The 18,728-nt window shown below is 43.0% G+C and overlaps 1 protein-coding gene across 1 annotated transcript in view; it reads left to right on the top strand.

Moving 5' to 3' along the window:
• The window catches only part of CDC40 (cell division cycle 40), a 56,255-nt gene that overhangs the window by 8,581 nt on the left and 28,946 nt on the right, over positions 1-18,728 (top strand). Inside the window, exon 2 of the mRNA XM_075554678.1 lies at positions 13,532-13,618. Within this exon, the coding sequence (XP_075410793.1) occupies positions 13,532-13,618 (87 nt within the window). The remainder of the gene's footprint in view (positions 1-13,531; positions 13,619-18,728) is intronic.

Here is an 18,728-nt window from a genome sequence, read left to right as displayed (position 1 = left end):
TCTAGAATGTCAGGGTCAGCCATCATCTGTTAGCTGCACAGTTAGATGCCTTTGTATCGTCAGTAAAACACAGGCATCTGCAACACCTGTGAGATGTAGTCATAGCAGTTTTTTAAATTAGTAAATACGTGCATATGTCATAAAATAAACCCACAACCCTAACCCACTGCCATCAGACAAGTACGGAACAAACCTACTCTGTGTATGGTTTCCGAGACTGTAAATCTATGGGAAGCAGGCAGCCGCATCTTGTTAAGTGATTTATCCTATTTGCCTTCAACTGCTTTGAGGGCCGCTGCCACCCTTTATTCTTTGGTTGCTGTGAGTCAGCACCAACTAGATGGCAGGGAGTTTGTGAGGGTTTTGTGTGTGTTTCTTTCTTGGTATGTTGCAAAGGTGTGAATTTCTTTTTATGGGTCCTGATCTGAGTTTGTTGGGTTTCTTTAATTGTGGGTTGATTAGTTTTGGATTGCAGACTTTTCACTATTTCTGGAAATTCTCAGCCCTTTTCTCTTCACATAGTATTTTAACTCCGTTCACTCTTTTCTCAATCTAGAACTCCATATATAAATTTAAGTATATAAATGTATAATATATAAATATAAAATTAAGTATATTTACATCCTCTACTGTATGATGATGGTGGTGTATTTCCTGATTAAAAATTAAATGTTATCAAATAAGGTTAGATTTTATGCATTAGAAATTATATGATGAGCCTCTACTAAGTTTTAATGGCAAGTTATAGTATGAGATTTAGTAACAAGTTATAGTCTGGGATTATTTTGTAGCTAAAAAACTTGAAATCCATGCATACTTTTTCTCTCATAACTGACTTATTTAAAGGAGCTTGAGTGGCATGGTGTGGGATATGTGTTGGGCTACTAATTGCAAGGTCTGTAGTTCAAACCCACCAGGCAGTCAGTCCACTGGAAAGATGAGGCTTTCCATGCCCATCCTCAAAAACCAACCTGGGCAGCTCTACTCTGCCCTCTGGGGTTGCTTGAAGTCACAACTGACTCAGTCGCGGTACATGTTGGAACTTGTTATAACAAAATCTAGGCACCAAGAAGAGTAAAGCATCAGGTTAAAGGAAGCCCTTCTCAGAGCAATGTGAATTCTGCTAAACTTGAAGCAAGAAAAACAAAATTTATGGTAAAGAATGAGGAAATCATCAATACTTTCCCCAAAAAATGTCTGGGACAATGCCCCCAAAGAAATCAGTTGTTTCAAAAAGAGACAAGATGATGTTGAAGCTGAAGCTCATAGCACAGACCGTTCACATCGATGTACAAGGAAATAACTTCTCTTGTTTTTGCCCTAATTCATAAGTTCCCAAAATTATTTGGCCTACCGCTTTCTTCTCAGGGGTTTGGGCGGGGGCAGTGAGCGGGGAGGAAGCATTCCGTTGGCAATTGAAAACTTTTGTATTATAGCCATAATCCAGGATAAAGTGTAGATAACTGCTTGGATCCTGGATTGTTCCATAGCCCCTCCAGGGGGTTATGTGATCCACTTTGGGAAACACTGCCCTAATTTAAGAGGACTTAATAGTTAATAATAAGAACAAGAAGGGGGGGTGGCTAATGCCATGGGCTCATAGAGAAAGTAAATGTTTCAAAAACAATGGTAGCAATATTTGTACAACTATGCTTGATTCATTTGATATATGGAATAAGAGCTGTAAGAGCCCCAAAAAATGATTTAAAAAATAATAACATAGCCAACACCAGAGACATTTCATTTGATTTCGCTTACACAATTCTGACTAAAAAATTAAAGAGGAGCAAACTTTCTGCTTGATGGGTGTCAAACTGTTGTGCCCAGATGAGCTTCACACACAGCAGAAAGAACCTTTCTGTGAGGACTCCAAACAATTGGAATCCGAATCTGGAAACCTTTTTATTTTTAATCATTTCATTGGGAGCTCTTACAGATATCATAACATTTCCTAGTTCAAATAGCTCAAGCATAGTTGTGCAATTGCTACTGCAATGATTTTCAAAACATTTTCTTACTTCTTGAACTCTTTGATATCAGCTCCCCTTTATTCCTTCCCTCCCCCAGCCTTCCCCTCCAAGAACCCTTATTATTATTGCCATATATTATTATTATTATTATTCTATTATATATATGTATATTAGCCATAGCTTACCCCATCCATTCTATCCATTCACCTCCCATTCTGTTATTCACTCCCGTCGCATGGGTCATACTGTCATCAATGCTATGGACATTTCCCCGGCCCGCCCCCCACCTCCACCCATATCCTCAGGGAATCCTTACTTCCTTTTCTGTCTCTGAAGGATTAGCCATCCTGGCTTTCCTGCATCGAACGATCTAAATTATACAAGTGACCATACATTGGTGTAACAATGTTCATGAGGTAAGACATAAGCCTTAATAGGAGGAAATATTAAAGAATCAGGATACTTCTGTGCCTCATCAGTGCGTCACTGCACCCTGGATTCATCCTCCCATCCACGTGGCCCTTCTGTGAGGGACTGTCCAATTGTTTTACAGGTGGGTTTTGGGTCTCCACTTTGTCCACGCTCCTTCACATCAATTTGATGGCTTCTTTTGAACTTGTGATACTTAGTCCTGTTGACACCTCATGATCACACAGACTGGTTTGCTCCTGAAGCATTTCTTGGGAGAATTGTAACTGGAGGTGGCTTTACCAGGATGGCCCTGAAGACTAAGCACTGACTCTGAAGAGGTGGGACTGGCCCAGTCAAAGGAAACATCGGGGTATTGGCTTGGGGGTATGATCCAGGCATTTATTTCACCTGCTGACTTTGTGTAGGGCCCCCAAAATGACACTATCTGCTTGTTAGGGAAGTGTTTTGTGAAAGTCAGCCAAAGTTTTAGCACAAAGTGCCCAGGAGAGTTCACCACCACAGCAGTGCTCCTGCTCATGTCTTCTCCACCACAGCAGTGCTCCTGCTCCTGTCCTTCTCCACCACAGCAGTGTTCCTGCTCCTATCTTCTCTACCACAGCAGTGCTCCTGCTCATGTCCTTCTCCACCACAGCAGTGCTCCTGCTCCTGTCCTGTTCCACCACAGCAGTGCTCCTGCTCCTGTCTTCTCCACCACAGCAGTGCTCCTGCTCCTGTCCTTCTCCACCACAGCAGTGTTCCTGCTCCTATCTTCTCTACCACAGCAGTGCTCCTGCTCATGTCCTTCTCCACCACAGCAGTGCTCCTGCTCCTGTCCTGCTCCACCACAGCAGTGCTCCTGCTCCTGTCTTCTCCACCACAGCAGTGCTCCTGCTCCTGTCCTGCTCCACCACAGCAGTGCTCCTGCTCCTGTCCTGCTCCACCACAGCAGTGCTCCTGCTCATGTCTTCTCCACCACAGCAGTGCTCCTGCTCATGTCCTTCTCCACCACAGCAGTGCTCCTGTTCCTGTCTTCTCCACCACAGCAATGCTCCTGCTCCTGTCCTTCTCCACCACAGCAGTGCTCCTGCTCATGTCCTTCTCCACCACAGCAGTGCTCCTGCTCATGTCCTTCTCCACCACAGCAGTGCTCCTGCTCCTGTCCTGCTCCACCACAGCAGTGCTCCTGCTCATGTCCTTCTCCACCACAGCAGTGCTCCTGCTCCTGTCCTGTTCCACCACAGCAGTGCTCCTGCTCCTGTCTTCTCCACCACAGCAGTGCTCCTGCTCCTGTCCTTCTCCACCACAGCAGTGTTCCTGCTCCTATCTTCTCTACCACAGCAGTGCTCCTGCTCATGTCCTTCTCCACCACAGCAGTGCTCCTGCTCCTGTCCTGCTCCACCACAGCAGTGCTCCTGCTCCTGTCTTCTCCACCACAGCAGTGCTCCTGCTCCTGTCCTGCTCCACCACAGCAGTGCTCCTGCTCCTGTCCTGCTCCACCACAGCAGTGCTCCTGCTCATGTCTTCTCCACCACAGCAGTGCTCCTGCTCATGTCCTTCTCCACCACAGCAGTGCTCCTGTTCCTGTCTTCTCCACCACAGCAATGCTCCTGCTCCTGTCCTTCTCCACCACAGCAGTGCTCCTGCTCATGTCCTTCTCCACCACAGCAGTGCTCCTGCTCCTGTCCTGCTCCACCACAGCAGTGCTCCTGCTCCTGTCCTTCTCCACCACAGCAGTGCTCCTGCTCATGTCCTTCTCCACCACAGCAGTGCTCCTGCTCCTGTCCTGCTCCACCACAGCAGTGCTCCTGCTCCTGTCCTTCTCCACCACAGCAGTGCTCCTGCTCCTGCCCTGCTCCACCACAGCAGTGCTCCTGCTCCTATCTTCTCCACCACAGCAGTGCTCCTGCTCCTGCCCTTCTCCACCACAGCAGTGCTCCTGCTCATGTCCTTCTCCACCACAGCAGTGCTCCTGTTCCTGTCTTCTCCACCACAGCAGTGCTCCTGCTCCTGTCCTGCTCCACCACAGCAGTGCTCCTGCTCATGTCCTTCTCCACCACAGCAGTGCTCCTGCTCCTGTCCTGCTCCACCACAGCAGTGCTCCTGCTCATGTCCTTCTCCACCACAGCAGTGCTCCTGCTCCTGTCCTTCTCCACCACAGCAGTGCTCCTGCTCCTGCCCTGCTCCACCACAGCAGTGCTCCTGCTTCTATCTTCTCCACCACAGCAGTGCTCCTGCTCCTGCCCTTCTCCACCACAGCAGTGCTCCTGCTCCTATCTGCTCCACCACAGCAGTGCTCCTGCTCCTGTCCTTCTCCACCACAGCAGTGCTCCTGCTCATGCCTTTCCTCTACATTTTTAAGATATGAAAGGATTTAAAAGTGAATATTAGTTTCATCTCAAATACTTTGAATCAATAAAAGGATTTTTTAAATGCTACTTAATTTTATTCTCAAAATTATTTTAAATCAACAAAAGATAAACTAATCTGATTCCTAGGATATCCACCTACTTACTACATTAAATTTTTAGGGATAATTAAAACTGCCTAGAAATCCCTAGTAATTCTGTGGTAATTCCAATTGCATGCCTAATTGATATTGAACTCCCCATGAGTATTAAAGCAAGCTTGTGGTATTGTCCAAGTTTTAGTAATTAAATGTAAAATTAACAACTCGTCTCTTTCTGAAGGGTTATTCAATTTGCCAGTAATTTTAGCAGAAGCCTGAGACTGGAACCAATTTATATTTTTTTATTAGTTGCTACTGTCACTTATAAAGAGAATTACTTTATAAGTTGTACTTTGCATTGAAAATCTGATGTCTAATAGCATTCTGTTTGAAATTATTCAAATTTAGAATACATTTAATCATCAGAAAAATCTGGTAAAATGATATATAAAGTGGTTCTAGAAACTGTAAGAATCATACCAGTATGAAGCAGGGAACCAATAGAGACATCTGAGGGGCCGCCCTAAATCCCAACTACATGAACAGTCCCGCCTTCCCCCAGAGGAGTTCACTTCAGAGGACAGCACTGAAGCTATAGCTCAGGGAGAGGGACATGTCTGATCAGAGCAGAGGGGAGCAAATAAAGGGGGAGGAAGAGAGAGTGGAGCACATCCTGACCCACCAAGCCCTGAGGACAATATCCCTGCTCAGAGCAGCCAATGCACAGAGAGGACCATATGGCCGGCGCCATTCTGAGACACGACATCCCTCACTAACCCATAGTGCTATGGGGGGACAACAATGGAGACACAGTGCAAGAATTGTGCCCAAACTGACCCCACCACACCGAGGCAAAACACTTAAAGGGTGAACAACAGAACAGCAAGGGGGGCAGAGCAAAGAAGTCCTGAAAATAGACTTTGAGCCCAGGGTATGGCACCCCATTAGATTCAACTGGAAAACACTCCTAAAGGTCAACAAACAGACCTTGAACTGTTTACAGGCTTTTTTTTTTCATCATTGATTTTTTGTTGTTGTTTTGTTTTCTTGTGTTACTTTGTTTTGCTCTGTCTTGTTTTTTTGTGTGTATATTATTATCCCTGCGGGTCTATCTAGATAAGATAGGCTGGATAAACAATCTGGAGGATAAAACAACAGGACCAATGATTCGGGTGAGGGGGGGGGGACATGGGAGAGGGGGAGGCAGGGAAAAGGAAGTGTTAACAAACCCAGGGACAAGAGAATAACAAGCGATCCAAAATCAATGGCGAGGAGGGTGTAGAAGGCCTGGTAGGGCTTGATCAAGGGCAATGTAACGGAGAGGAATTACTGAAACCCAAACGAAGGCTGAGCATGATAGTGGGACAAGAGGAAAGTAAAAGGAATAGCGGAAAGAAGTAGGAGGCAAAGGGCATTTATAGAGGTCTAAATAAAGGCATGTATATATGCAAATATATATATATGATGGGGAAATAGATCTATGTACATATATTTATAGGCTAAGTATTAAGGTAGCAGATAGACATTGGACCTCTACTCAAGTACTCCCTCAATGTGAGAACACTTTGCTCTATTAAACTGGCATTCTATGGTGCTCACCTTCCCTATGTGATCACAGAAGGAAAAGAAAAAGTGAGAGCATAAGCAAAGGTGGCAAAGAAAACTGATGGTGCCCAGCTATCAAAAGATAGAGCGTCTGGGGTCTTAAAGGCTTGAAGGTAAACATGTGGCCATCTAGCTCAGAAGCAACAAAGCCCACATGGAAGAAGCACACCAGCCTGTGTGATCAAAAGGTGTCTAGAATCAGGTATTAGGCATCAAAGAATAACAAAAAAAATCATATAATTGTGAATGAGAGGGAGTGTGGTGTAGAGACCCAAAGCCCATCTGTAGGCAAGTAGATATCCCCTTACAGAAGGGTCTCGGGGAGGAGATGAGCCAGTCAGGGTGCAGTATAGCACCGATGAAACGTACAACTTTCCCCTAGTTCTTTACTGCTTCCTTTCCGCCCCCACCCCCGACTATCATGATCCAAATTCTACCTACAAATCCAGCTAGACCAGAGGATGGACACTGGTACAGATAAGAACTGGAAACACAGGGAATCCAGGACAGATAAACTCCTCAGCACCAATAATAAGAGTAGCCATACTAGAAGGGTAAAGAGAAGGTGGGAGAAAAGGGGAACCGATCACAAGGATCTGCCTACAACCCCCTCCCTGGGGGACAGACAACAGAAAAGTGGGTGAAGGGAGACGTCGGACAGCCTAAGGACATAACAAAATAGTAATGATTTATAAATTATCAAGGGTTCGTGAGGGAGGGGGGCTAAAATGAGCTGATTCCAAGGGCTCAAGTAGAAAGCAAACCTTTTGAGAGTGATGTGGGCAACAAATAAATGCACAAAAGTGCTTGACACAATGGATTGATGTATAAATTGTGATAAGAGTTGTACGAACCCCCAATAAAATGAGTTTTAAAAGAAAATAAATAAAATTTTAAAAAGAATCACTCAGGAGGTGTGAATTTGTCCAAGTCATTATTTTAAGCATCTATTTTAAGTGTTTGTTATTAGAAGTTGATAGCAAGACAGAGAAGCATTTAACTTTTTTTTGTGCGTGTGTGTTTAATGTACTTGGCAAGTGAGGAGATCCTAAGCAATTCATGGTGGGTTTACTACAGGGTCCAAAAAGTAAGCGTCTGTGATCAGTGTGCATTCTAAGGTGGTAAGTAGATGCAGTTTGGTGGAGGGGGGCAGCCTAGCACCTGAACGTCCTTAAGTGTCAAAATGTGCACAATAACCCTTCCTGCCCCTTGCCCCACTCTCCCCGTCCCCAAGAAAGTTGTGGCTTAGGAATGTCAATAACTCGGCTTCTTCCAAACAGCTGTAGCCACCCAGCCTTTCTAATCTGGATTTAGTCCACAAGGAAACGGGGAAGAGACTATTTCAGGAGACGGTGACGTGACCGCAGTGGAGGCCCGTGCTTGCGATCCTGGCGTACTTGGGGGCCCTTATGTCAACAGCAACACCCAGTGGCAGCTGAAGCAGCTCAGTTACACCATCCAGGAGCACCACACTTTTGTCTTACCTTGATGGTCTTATCTTGATGGGTTCTGTGATGTGATTGCTTTTGCATTGTGACTCACCCTGTGTCTCATTTCTCAAAGCTGAGTCTCCAATTTTAAGAGGAACCAAGGATTTAATTAATACTCATTGTGCATAATCGGCTTGTAAGGATTTCTGTTGGTAGCAGCTAAGAACTCTGATGCATCTAAGTTAGGATGTCAGAGCTTCTTGTTTTTTGCTGTTGGTGTCTATTATTAGCGTAGTTCATTGTGGTCATCTTACATTCCTCCCCTTCACGTTTATTGCTACTCCTTTCTCAGTGCCATTGAATCCCATTCCAACTCATAGTGCCGGTGCTCTTGGACCACTAATCATAAGGTTGGTTGTTCAAACCCATTAGTCACACCTCCGAAGAAAGATGAGGCTCTCTGTTCCCATAAAGATATACAGCCTCAGAAACCCTCTAGAGCAGTGGTTCCCAGCCTTCTAACGTGGCTTTAAGACAGTTCCTCATGTTGTGGTGACCCCCACAACCATAAAATTTTTTTCATTGCTACTTCATCACTCTAATTTTGCTGCTGTTAGGAATCATAATATAAATATCTGATATGCAGGATGTATTTTCTTTGTTACAAATTGAACATAATTAAAGCATAGTGATTAATCACAGAACAATATGTAATTATATATTGTGAAATATTTGTGTGTTTTCTGATGGTCTTAGGCGACCCCTGTGAAAGGGTTGTACGACCCCAAAGAGGTCACGACCCACAGGTTAAGAACGGCTGCTCTATAGGGTCACTGTGAGTTGGGATAAACTCGGTGGCATTGGGTTCAGGGTGAGTGGTGAATCTTCCTACTACTTAAAGAAGTGTTGTAAGGACTGTATAAGACAGCGTCTTGTCCTGGTACAGAACAGTAGTGTCATTGGCTACTTTTTGGTGGGACCGACTCCGTTGGCTGGTGCAAATGGCCGTGCACTCATTTGACGGCTACCACAAGGCTGTCTGTCAGTGCAGGTTCACCCAGGGACACCTTAGGAGAAAGGTCTGGGGAAGGTCTTTTAAAAACCCTGTGAGGCACAGATTTATTGGGACTACATGACATCACCTTGAGTTGAAAATGATTCAGCATCAACTGAAAACCCTTGATAATTTATAAATCATTACTGTTTTATGTCTTAAGCTGTCCGACGTCTCCCTTCAACCACTTTTCTGTTGTCTGTCCCCCCGGGAGGGGGTTGTAGGCAGATCCTTGTGATTGGTTCCCCTTTTCTCCCACCTTCTCTTTACCCTTCTGGCAATCTGCGTCACTTACTGTTCACATTGGTTTCCCCTGTCTCTCCCAAGAGACTGTAGGCTCCCCGAGGTCAGGGTCGTTGTCTGTAATATTGGCCTAGAAGAGTGTCGTGCACAGAGTACAGTCAGAAAGTTCATGGGAAAATTCCATTCCCTTTTATTCCATTTTCTGTGAATTTTTTTCAAGTTCTTCTTTCTTGAATGAGCAAGTACGCGCATTTTCTGCCATACTTGCTTTCCGCAGGTACAGTGCCCCTTACACAAAGATGAGCTTGCCCTCTCAACATCTCTCGTGGTCTCCAAATAGCTCTTACCCATTCCTCTGTCTTACCTCAGTCATCTCTTCCTCGTCTCAGAGGTCTCTACTCACAGTGAATGTCCCAAGTGTGTTTGACATGTAGCCCACCCCCCTCTTCCAGGATATCCATATACTCAGTACCCATTGCCTGTGATTCCATTCAGACTCACAGCCACCCCACCGTACAGCACCCAGGCTGTGGTTCCCGAGGCTGCAGCAGACTGCTACAACTTTCTGGTGTGGAACAGCTGTGCACATAAACTGCCAACCTGGAAGTTGGCAGTCCAGTGAATGATCCACTGTACCACCAGGACTGCCCCCCAAACCCCAAACTCACTGCCATTGAGTCAGTTCTGCCTCAGAGCAACCCAGTATGCAGGATAGAACTGCCCCTGTGCGTCAGCGGGAGTAGCAAGCCTCGTTTTTCTCCTGTGGAATGACTTTCGGTTTCAAACTGCTGACCTTGTGATTTGAAGTCCAACATGTAACCACTGCATCACCAGACAGTGACTCCCCTGACTTGTTTATGTCCTCCTTTGTGCCATGTGTTTCTCTGTTGGCCTCTTTCTTCCAGTCCAGGCGGTGATTGATTTAGTCTCTGACTTAGTCTTTTCTTGAGGGGAGGATAATAAACTAATTTTAGCCTGGAAAGTCTTTACTCTTGACACCCTCTATCTTTTGTTCCTGCTTCCAAATGTCTTCAAAGAGTAAAAAATATCACTGCCTTGTTTTTCTTATTTTATTTCTCAGTTACATTATTTATTAGTATGTCTCAGTTACATTGCTGCCCCTTGCAACCATTTCCCATGCTCAATCCTGCTACCGTTTTGCTAAGGCAAAGTTGTTCAGGACATAATTGCTAGATTCAGGGACTTTTGTTGAGCCTTCATTCTGTTTCATTTCTCCATGGGTTTTCCTTTCCTTTTTAAAATTTAATTTAACAAATATTGAATGCATATGCAGTGCCCTGTACTCTACTAAGCAACGAAGATGTAAAGATATAAATAAAAGTTATATGAAACAAATACGATTGTATGACAAGTTCTATAGAGAATTGGATGCCATTTTCCTTAGAACTATGGATGAAAAACACGGTTTTGATGAGGCGGGAGGGAAAAGGTATCAGAGAAAAAAGATGACATCAGGTAATAAGGATACATGAGTAAGAAATAAAGGGAATGTAACATAACATAGCGTTATCAAAGGCACAGAAAGCACGCAAGTGCTTGGTATCTTTAAAAACCAGCCATTTGTCAAATATGGCTTTAAAAGAAGCATTGCTATAGAGTTGGAAGGACAGACAGTAGAACCGCTCCCTAGGGTTTCTGAGGCTGCCGGTCTTTAGGGGCGATCTACATCTTTCCCCCTTGGGAAGCTGCTGATGGCCTCGAACTACGCACCTTGCTCGCTGTGTAACTCATTATGCCACCAGCTCTCCCTAGATGGCTGAAGTAGGGGTATACTAAATATAATAAACCAGGCAAGAGGGAATGCCGCTCAGCTAGGACAGGGGTCTCGGGGATATAGAGAAGGGAGAGCGGAAGAGGGCTGCTGGCTAAATAGTGCAGAGGTAGAATCAGCACGACATGGTGCCTGGTTCAGTAGTGAACCTGGAGTCCAAGGCAGTGATGTGATCTGTTGGGTCACGGCACAGTGTTTGATGCTGTGGGGCATCCGATGACGACAGTCATGAGGCAGCTCTCCATGTCGATCCTAACAGGTCTTGAGAAGGTTGGAAACTAGAGAAGTGGGGTGTCAGGGGGTCTTGGAGAAGTAGGGAAGCCCTTGCCTTGGGGTGGTGGCCAGGCACAGTGTTGTGCAGGGCATTTTCATTGCCCAGCAGTCCCTGTGACCGTGGAGAACAGCCCAGAGGGTCGTCTGTCACCCTCTTTCTCCTGTGGAGCCACAGGGTGAGTTCACGAGCACTTACCCCTGCAGCCCCAGGACTCAGGTGTGTTGCCCGCGGTAAAATTGTGGAACAGGACCGTGACTGTGCCTCTGGTGTAATTGTTCTTGGCAGTTTCCTCATTCTAAGTCATCAGCTGGCCTTGACTTTACCATACTTTCATTTGTCAGTGGCTTTGCTTGTCCAACATCACTGTCATCACCTTCATGGAGGATGAGGACTGACGTTAGGGGGCAGATCAAAGGCTATTGCGACAATGAAGTGTGTGATGATAGCTTAGGCGGAGGTGACGCTGAGAGGAGGCAGAAGTGGTTGGATTCTGGGTATGGTAAACCTGGCAGGATTTGTTGATCGGTTGCATAAAGAATGTGAAAGGCGTGGTAGTCAGGGATGGATAACTCCAAAATTTTGGCCTGATGAACCATAAGGATGGAATGGCAGGAAGGAGGCACGGAGGAAGAAAGGATCAGATGTTCCCTTGTGGATGTAGTTTGGAGGTCCAGGGGGTGGTTGTTAAGTGTCATCCAGTTTGACCCTTGGTGACCCCAGGCACAATAGAATCAACCCTGCCCAGCCCTGCACCATCCTCACAATTGTTCCTGTGCTTGAGCCCATTGCTGCAGCCACTCCATTCATGTCACCGTGGTCCTCTCGACTTTAAGAAAGCAGCACTTCTGCAATCACCTGGCAGTGCCTTTAACCCCAGGGTCCTGTCTTGAGACACTATTTCCTACAATGTTCCGTTCCTACTCATGAGACCTTCAGTATGGCGGGGTTTCAGTGCTGTGCATAAGGTTTTCACCGCTACTTCCTCCCATATGGGCAGGGTATGCCTTCTTCTTGTCTATTCTTTGTGTGGAACAGGGGTCCTCAAACTTGTTAAACAGGGGTCCAGTTCACTGTCCCTCAGACCCGTTGGAGGACCAGCCTATAGTATAAAAAAATACTATGAACAAATCCCTATACACACTGCACATATTTTGAAGTAAAAAAATAAACGGGGCATAAACACCTGGCGGGCCAGATAAATGTCCTCGGCGGGCCACATGCGGCCTGTGGGCCGCAGTTTGAGGACGCCTGGTCTGGAAGGTCCGCTGAAATGTATTCCCTTTGGATAATCTTCCAGAAACACACAAGCCATCCCAATGCAACACACTGACAGACAAGTAGTGGAGGTCTAGGTTAGGGATATCAATGTGGAAATCTTCATCATATTTGTAACTGCTGGAGTTATGTGAAGCAGTGGGTGCAATGAAATTGTGATGTTTGTTAAGCTGGGGGTGAGCTTAAGAAGATAGAAGTGTTGATGTAAATCATATAGGATTTTAGACATAGGAGATGCAGACACCGCCATTTCCTTTTGTTTACCGTGCAGACCCACACCAGGGTCAGTCCTTGTACAGAGGCAGTAAGATTTGTTGACTAAAAGGGAGTACAACTTCTGAATTAAAAACCTGAGGAGCAGGTCCTCAATATTTTAAAAAAGGAAAATTGGAATCTAGTAAGATTTTGTTAGCTTAATTTAGAAATCCTTCATTTGTTTAGATAGTATTTTGAAAGGGAGGGGGAGAGGCTGATACGCATGCTAACCTTTTAGAAATACATATATCGCCAAAAGGTTTGCAGTTTGAATCCACCAGAGGCACTTTGGAAGAAAGGCCTGGCAATTGGATACCCAAAGATCATGGCTTTGCAGCCCCTCGAGAGTGTCGTTCTACTCTGCAGCACATGGGTGGTCATGTGTTGGAACCAACTTGACAGCAATTGGCTTGGTCTTATGACTCTTTTTTAGAATTATTGATCTTATGGTACAATTAGACTAATTGTAAGATTTGTGATAAAAATGGTTGGTATAACTTGAATGTAACTGAAAATTATATATCACTGTCATATCTTCATGGGAGCCCTGGTGCTGTAGTGGGTTACACATTGGGCTGCTAATCACAAGTTCGGCAGTTCAAAACTACCAGCCACTCTGCGGGATAAAGACGAAGCTTTCTACTGTCATAAAGAGTTACAGCCTTGTAAATCTACATGGGACAATTCTACCCTGTCTAATAAGGTCGTTATGAGTCAGAATCGACGTGATGGCAGTAGTGAGTCATATCTTTCATGTGCATTTGCTTTTCTTTTAGGAAGATTTGGAGACTGGAGTTCACCTTGACCCTGCTGTCAAAGAAGTTCAGTACAATCCTTCCTATGAGACCATGTTTGCTCCTGAGGTAAGGATGTTCAGTAGACTTAAGGCTCCGCTTGTGCCATAATAAAATTAGAGGTTTTAAGTTTTCTCCTCAAAACTATATTGTTAACCTTTTTAGAAAGTAGCCTTCTATTCTCCAAAAGTTGACATAGAAAGTTTATGTGAGAATACTTTTTAAAATCGACTATCTTTGTTTTTAAAACCTTCATACAAACAGTGGATATGTGGAGTTATATGGCTAGAGAAGAAAACATTCCTAAAATATAAATTCTTCATGTGAGCTTAGTTTTAACACTTCCCTCTGAGCATTGATGAGGAAATATTATTATAAAGTAATCATCCAGGGAGGCTGTTACTTATTAGCATCAACAGTATATAGTAGGTTATGTAACTTCTAGTTACAAATACCAGTATGCTAATTAAGCACTAAAATAAGATGTCACACTGACCTGGATGCTGCTGGGAACAACGGTGTTGAATGCCAGCTCTAAGCAATACAGTTAGTGCAATTTTTTCCCTTCTAATGATAAAAAGGGAATGGGACAGTACCCGGAAACAGTGGAGACTGTCCATTCTCTGTAGAAGAGATTGCATTTTTAGACATGTTGCCTTATAAAAAGGAAATGAAATACATGATTGACAAGAATAGAGAACAGGGAATGGTATTAATAAAACAAAAGACTGAGGCTCGAATTCGCAGGTTCTGTCAGCAGTACATTGAAGATGGAACTGAAGAGCTGTGTCTTACTGCATCTTAATGGAAAATAAAAGTCATTCTCATTTTTTAGCACATTAATGTATCGTCTTTAAGATTTCTCTTAATACTAGTCCCAGAGTTATTATCACATATGCCAACCTACTGTATATACTCTTGTATAAGCCAAGTTTTTCAGCACAAAAAGTGTGCTGAAAAGCTGGGGTTCAGCTTATTATACACGGGTCAGTGGTACCCCAGCAAGGTGTAACATCTCGCTGTTCCCCCTCCCCCCAGGTAACGGGAGGAGTGCCCATTATCTCACAGGTGACTGCTGTTTCTCTGCTGTTAATTCAAAGCCCTGCTGACACTGCAGGGCTTTGAATGTTTGTTTACTCACATCTAACCAATCAGAGCCATTCTATGACGTGTATCTTTGAATAAGCCTTTTAAAGACCGTGTGCGAAGGATGTGGCATGAATGGATGTCATTTGGTCAAGCCTGACTAACAAAAGGAGGAAATCTCATGAAGCCCGACATAGAGTTAATAGCAAAGTGGGTTTGAGATGCATGGGAAGACATTCCAGAAGACATGGTGCGACGTGCCTTCCAGAAATGTAGTATTAGCAATGCTATGGATGGCAGTGAAGACTGCACTTTGTATGAAAATGACAGCAGTGATGGTGATGACAGCGATCTCAGTGAGGACAGCATCTATGATGACCTCACACCAGCTGAAGCTCTGCATTGGGATACGGAGGATGATGATGAATCCAGTTTTGAAGGATTTTAACTCTTTCCATTTTAGCTTGGTTGCTGATTGAGCTCAGGGAATAGTACTCTTAAGGTATCATTGTTGATACCGTCTTGTTTTTTTTGTTTGTTTGTTTGTTTTTAACAATTTATTGGGGCTCATACAATTCTTTTCACAGTTCATACATATACATACATCAATTGTATAAAGCACATCTGTACAGTCTTTGCCTAATCATTTTTTTCTCTTTTGATACCGTCTTGTTTTTGTTGAACCTATTTTTCACATACTGTGCTGGTTTACTAATGTTAAGTGACTTGTCCTTTTATTTATGTTTTTTATTTAAAATAAATATTTAAATACATTACCCCACTGATGTCTCAAGTTTTAGTAATTTTATTTTCATTTGTTTTGATTATTGAAACTCACCAATAGCTTCTGCATTTTCAACCCTAGGCTTATACTTGAGTCGATCAGTTTTTCTGGTTTCCCAGGTAATGATTAGGTACCTCGGCTTTATACTCGGGTCGGCTTATATTCGAGTATATACGGTAGGTTTTCCTGGTCGGTAAAGAGGTGGCAGTGGAAATGTTTCTCACAGCCCAGGAAGCCAGTGCTTGTGTTCAGACAGTGCTCCAGCTGTTCTGTGGGTGTGCGGTACACAGAATCTTCCTCATGCTCGAGATTGCAGCACCTTCTTCATTCCGTTATTTCTTAAATCCTTCTAGCCTGGAAAACTGTAGGCTGCCACTGTGTCCCTTGGCACCATTTAGCAAGCACACTGGAGAGAAGTTACAGAGGGTACATTCTTCATGAGCTGTTGTGATTTGACTTTGTTTGCCTTTAATGAAAAGAACGTCAGTAAAATGGGGCCACTGAATTAGAAACTGAGGACATTTGGAAATGAGGTGGTGGAAGTTCTGGTCTAAACACATTCCTATCAAGTTCACAGGAAGTCTGTTTTCCCAAAACTGTTAAAACTCTATGCTTAACGAATGCATTGTTGTCTAATTGCAGTTTATACAATCTCTCAGGAAGAGGTCAGTTAACAGGGTAGGTGGGTGGGTAGGTGTGTGTATGTGTGTATGTATGTATGTGTGTGTGGTGATGTTGATGAGGCAGGAGGCCTCTCATTCTCCTTATGGAATGAGATCCTGTGATGTTCTGTTCTTTTTTCTGTGAGGAGCCCCACATTAAATATAGAAACTAATTCGTTAGGAATATAGCCGATGCTTGTTGACAACTTAAGAAAAGTGTAATGTGACTTAAAAGAAAAATTATCTTTTTCCTCATTGTCAGATTACTAGGCTAAGACATGATAATTGACTAGAATCTGAATAATCTGGCAGGCTAGCCAAGGTGTTACTAGGTACTTTGTTACATTAAATTAAAGTTTTCATCTTTTGAGAGCCCCTTCTTTGAAACAAAGGAGCCTTGGTGTCAGTAGTGAGGAAGTGTTAGACTGCTAATCACAGGTCCTTGGTCTACAGGAGACAGAGGAGCCATCTGCCCCATAAACATTGACAACCTCAGAAAGCCCCATACAGGGTTGCTATGCATGGGAACCAACTCAATTGCCAGGGAGTTGAATTTCTTTGATTTTTTTTTTTCAATACAGAGACCAGCCTATTTGCTATAATGCCTCTAAAGTACTGCACAAACTTGAGGAAAGACTGTATTTGGGTTGAAGGATATAAAAATTTCGTGGAAAGAATTAGTATTTGAAATAGTGTAATTCAGGTTTAACAACATGAATTGGTCGTTTTATTTTATAAGCTGTTGTTTCCCTTCCCAACAAGAACTTTTCTTAAATTGTCTACCTCATTATCCAAATAAGCTTTCCCAATTTATAGGGGGATTGGAAGATGCAATAGCCGTTGTTTTCCATTTCACTCTGTTGTTTTGGGGTCACCTAGAAAAGAATGCATTTCACCTGCCCAGATTCACATAAAACCTGCAGGTCTCAGGAAGAATTCTCACTTCCTTAGAATAATAACACGTCTAGGAACTGAAAAACAAAAAAATTAAGTTAAGCAAGGAAAAAATTCCAATTGCTTTTAAAGAACTGGCTAAAGAAACTCATATTAATGTGCTAGAATGGACTTTCGAAATCACATAATTGAGCTCTTTTATTTTATTGAGGAGGACAATAAGGCTCAAAGTGATTGGAACCAAGTGCTAGTAAATTTTTTCTTATACCAGGAAGACTTACACTCTGTGTCTCTTACACATTTTAGGTATGACCCCAATAAAAGTGAATTGTGATCACCTGCTTTAAATTTATAGGAGATAATTAAGCTAAGCAATAGATTCTGCTAGCTTTAGATTTTGTAATCTTTAAAAACATTGATGGATGCAGTAAATATTAATGAAAACCTTATTAATAATTTAAGTGTGATATGATTACTAGTTCAATACCTTATTAATAATTTAAGTATAGTATGATTACTAGTTCAATAACTTGGTTTTGTTTGCTTTCTGTATGTGAGTGTATGGTTTTGATTCAGATAGTCAGTGTCTACTGTAGTAGAGTTTTTTTCTATTTCTGTGATTTTAAAATATGCTGTTCTACCAAGACCCAGAGTCTCAAGCATCAGGCTCAGGCTCTCTCCCTTCTGAAAATCTGAGAAAAGCACTGCCCTAGAAACTGCAGATCTCTTAGGTTTATCAATTAATGTCTTTACAAATTTTTAAAAGTGGTTTTCTTCTGACTATAAATAAATTGTACCTTGGTTCAGGTGAACGATGTAACAGATTTTTCTTCCCACACCCAGGGACAGCATGCATTCTTTTGGTTGCAGTGTTGTAAATTAGTATTTAAATGTGTTTACTTTATACAGGGAAATTTCAATGGTAATTGACAGTGGTGTGCGTCAGCATCAAGTTTTAGCTAAAAGTTGTTAACTACAAATATCTAATTAACTGCGTGTGTGTCTTTAAAAAATCGCTTGAGTGTACAAATATATTCTCAGATTTAGTCAGCTCCTGAACTTGACTGTAGGTAGTTGGAAATCAACCTGAGTTTTTGTTGTTGTTTTGGGTTGGTCTTGTTTTTTATATGAAGAGGCTTTTAAAAGTTGATGGGAAAATAGAATTAAAAAGTAGAACTTTTTGAGACCCCCCTTTCAGGTGCTTTGTTTTGCTTTTTAATGATTAGCCGAGAGTAAGAGCGTTGATATTCACGGAGACCAGGAGCTTCCGGGAGACATATTTAGCCTAATGGTGACGAGCTGCATCCTGCTGAAGAACAGCATCTTGGAGGGCAGCTCCCACAGTGCTGAAGAGTGTCAGCAGGAGATGGATCTTCTCCCCAACTGCCTATACCAGGGGATTTTTTATGGTCTTAGCTCAAAGATCTGTACCAAAGGACACTAAAAGTTTTAGTTTGCTTTAGAAATAATATCAGGTATAACAGATATGTATCTTTTAATATATAATTTTATTCATATCAGAATCATACTTTTCTCTAAAAGTGAGAATATTTCTTAAAGATGGGGCTAGTTCAGTCTGCAGATCCTATAGAAGAAATTGTATACGTTGTAAAGAAAATATAACTATGGAAACAATAAGCACCTTTGTAAAAAGGGGAGACTACCTGTAAGCACAATGATTTGTACTTGAGAATGTGATTGGAGCAACAGCCAATGCAACGGAGCCTTTTATTATTTGAGGGTACTGTTCCCC

The sequence above is a fragment of the Tenrec ecaudatus genome, chromosome 7 (genome assembly GCF_050624435.1).
Source record: "Tenrec ecaudatus isolate mTenEca1 chromosome 7, mTenEca1.hap1, whole genome shotgun sequence".
Classification (NCBI taxonomy): Eukaryota; Metazoa; Chordata; class Mammalia; order Afrosoricida; family Tenrecidae; genus Tenrec; species Tenrec ecaudatus.
The sequence above is the reverse complement of the archived record's forward strand: the minus strand, read 5'-3'. Positions and strand labels throughout refer to the sequence as shown.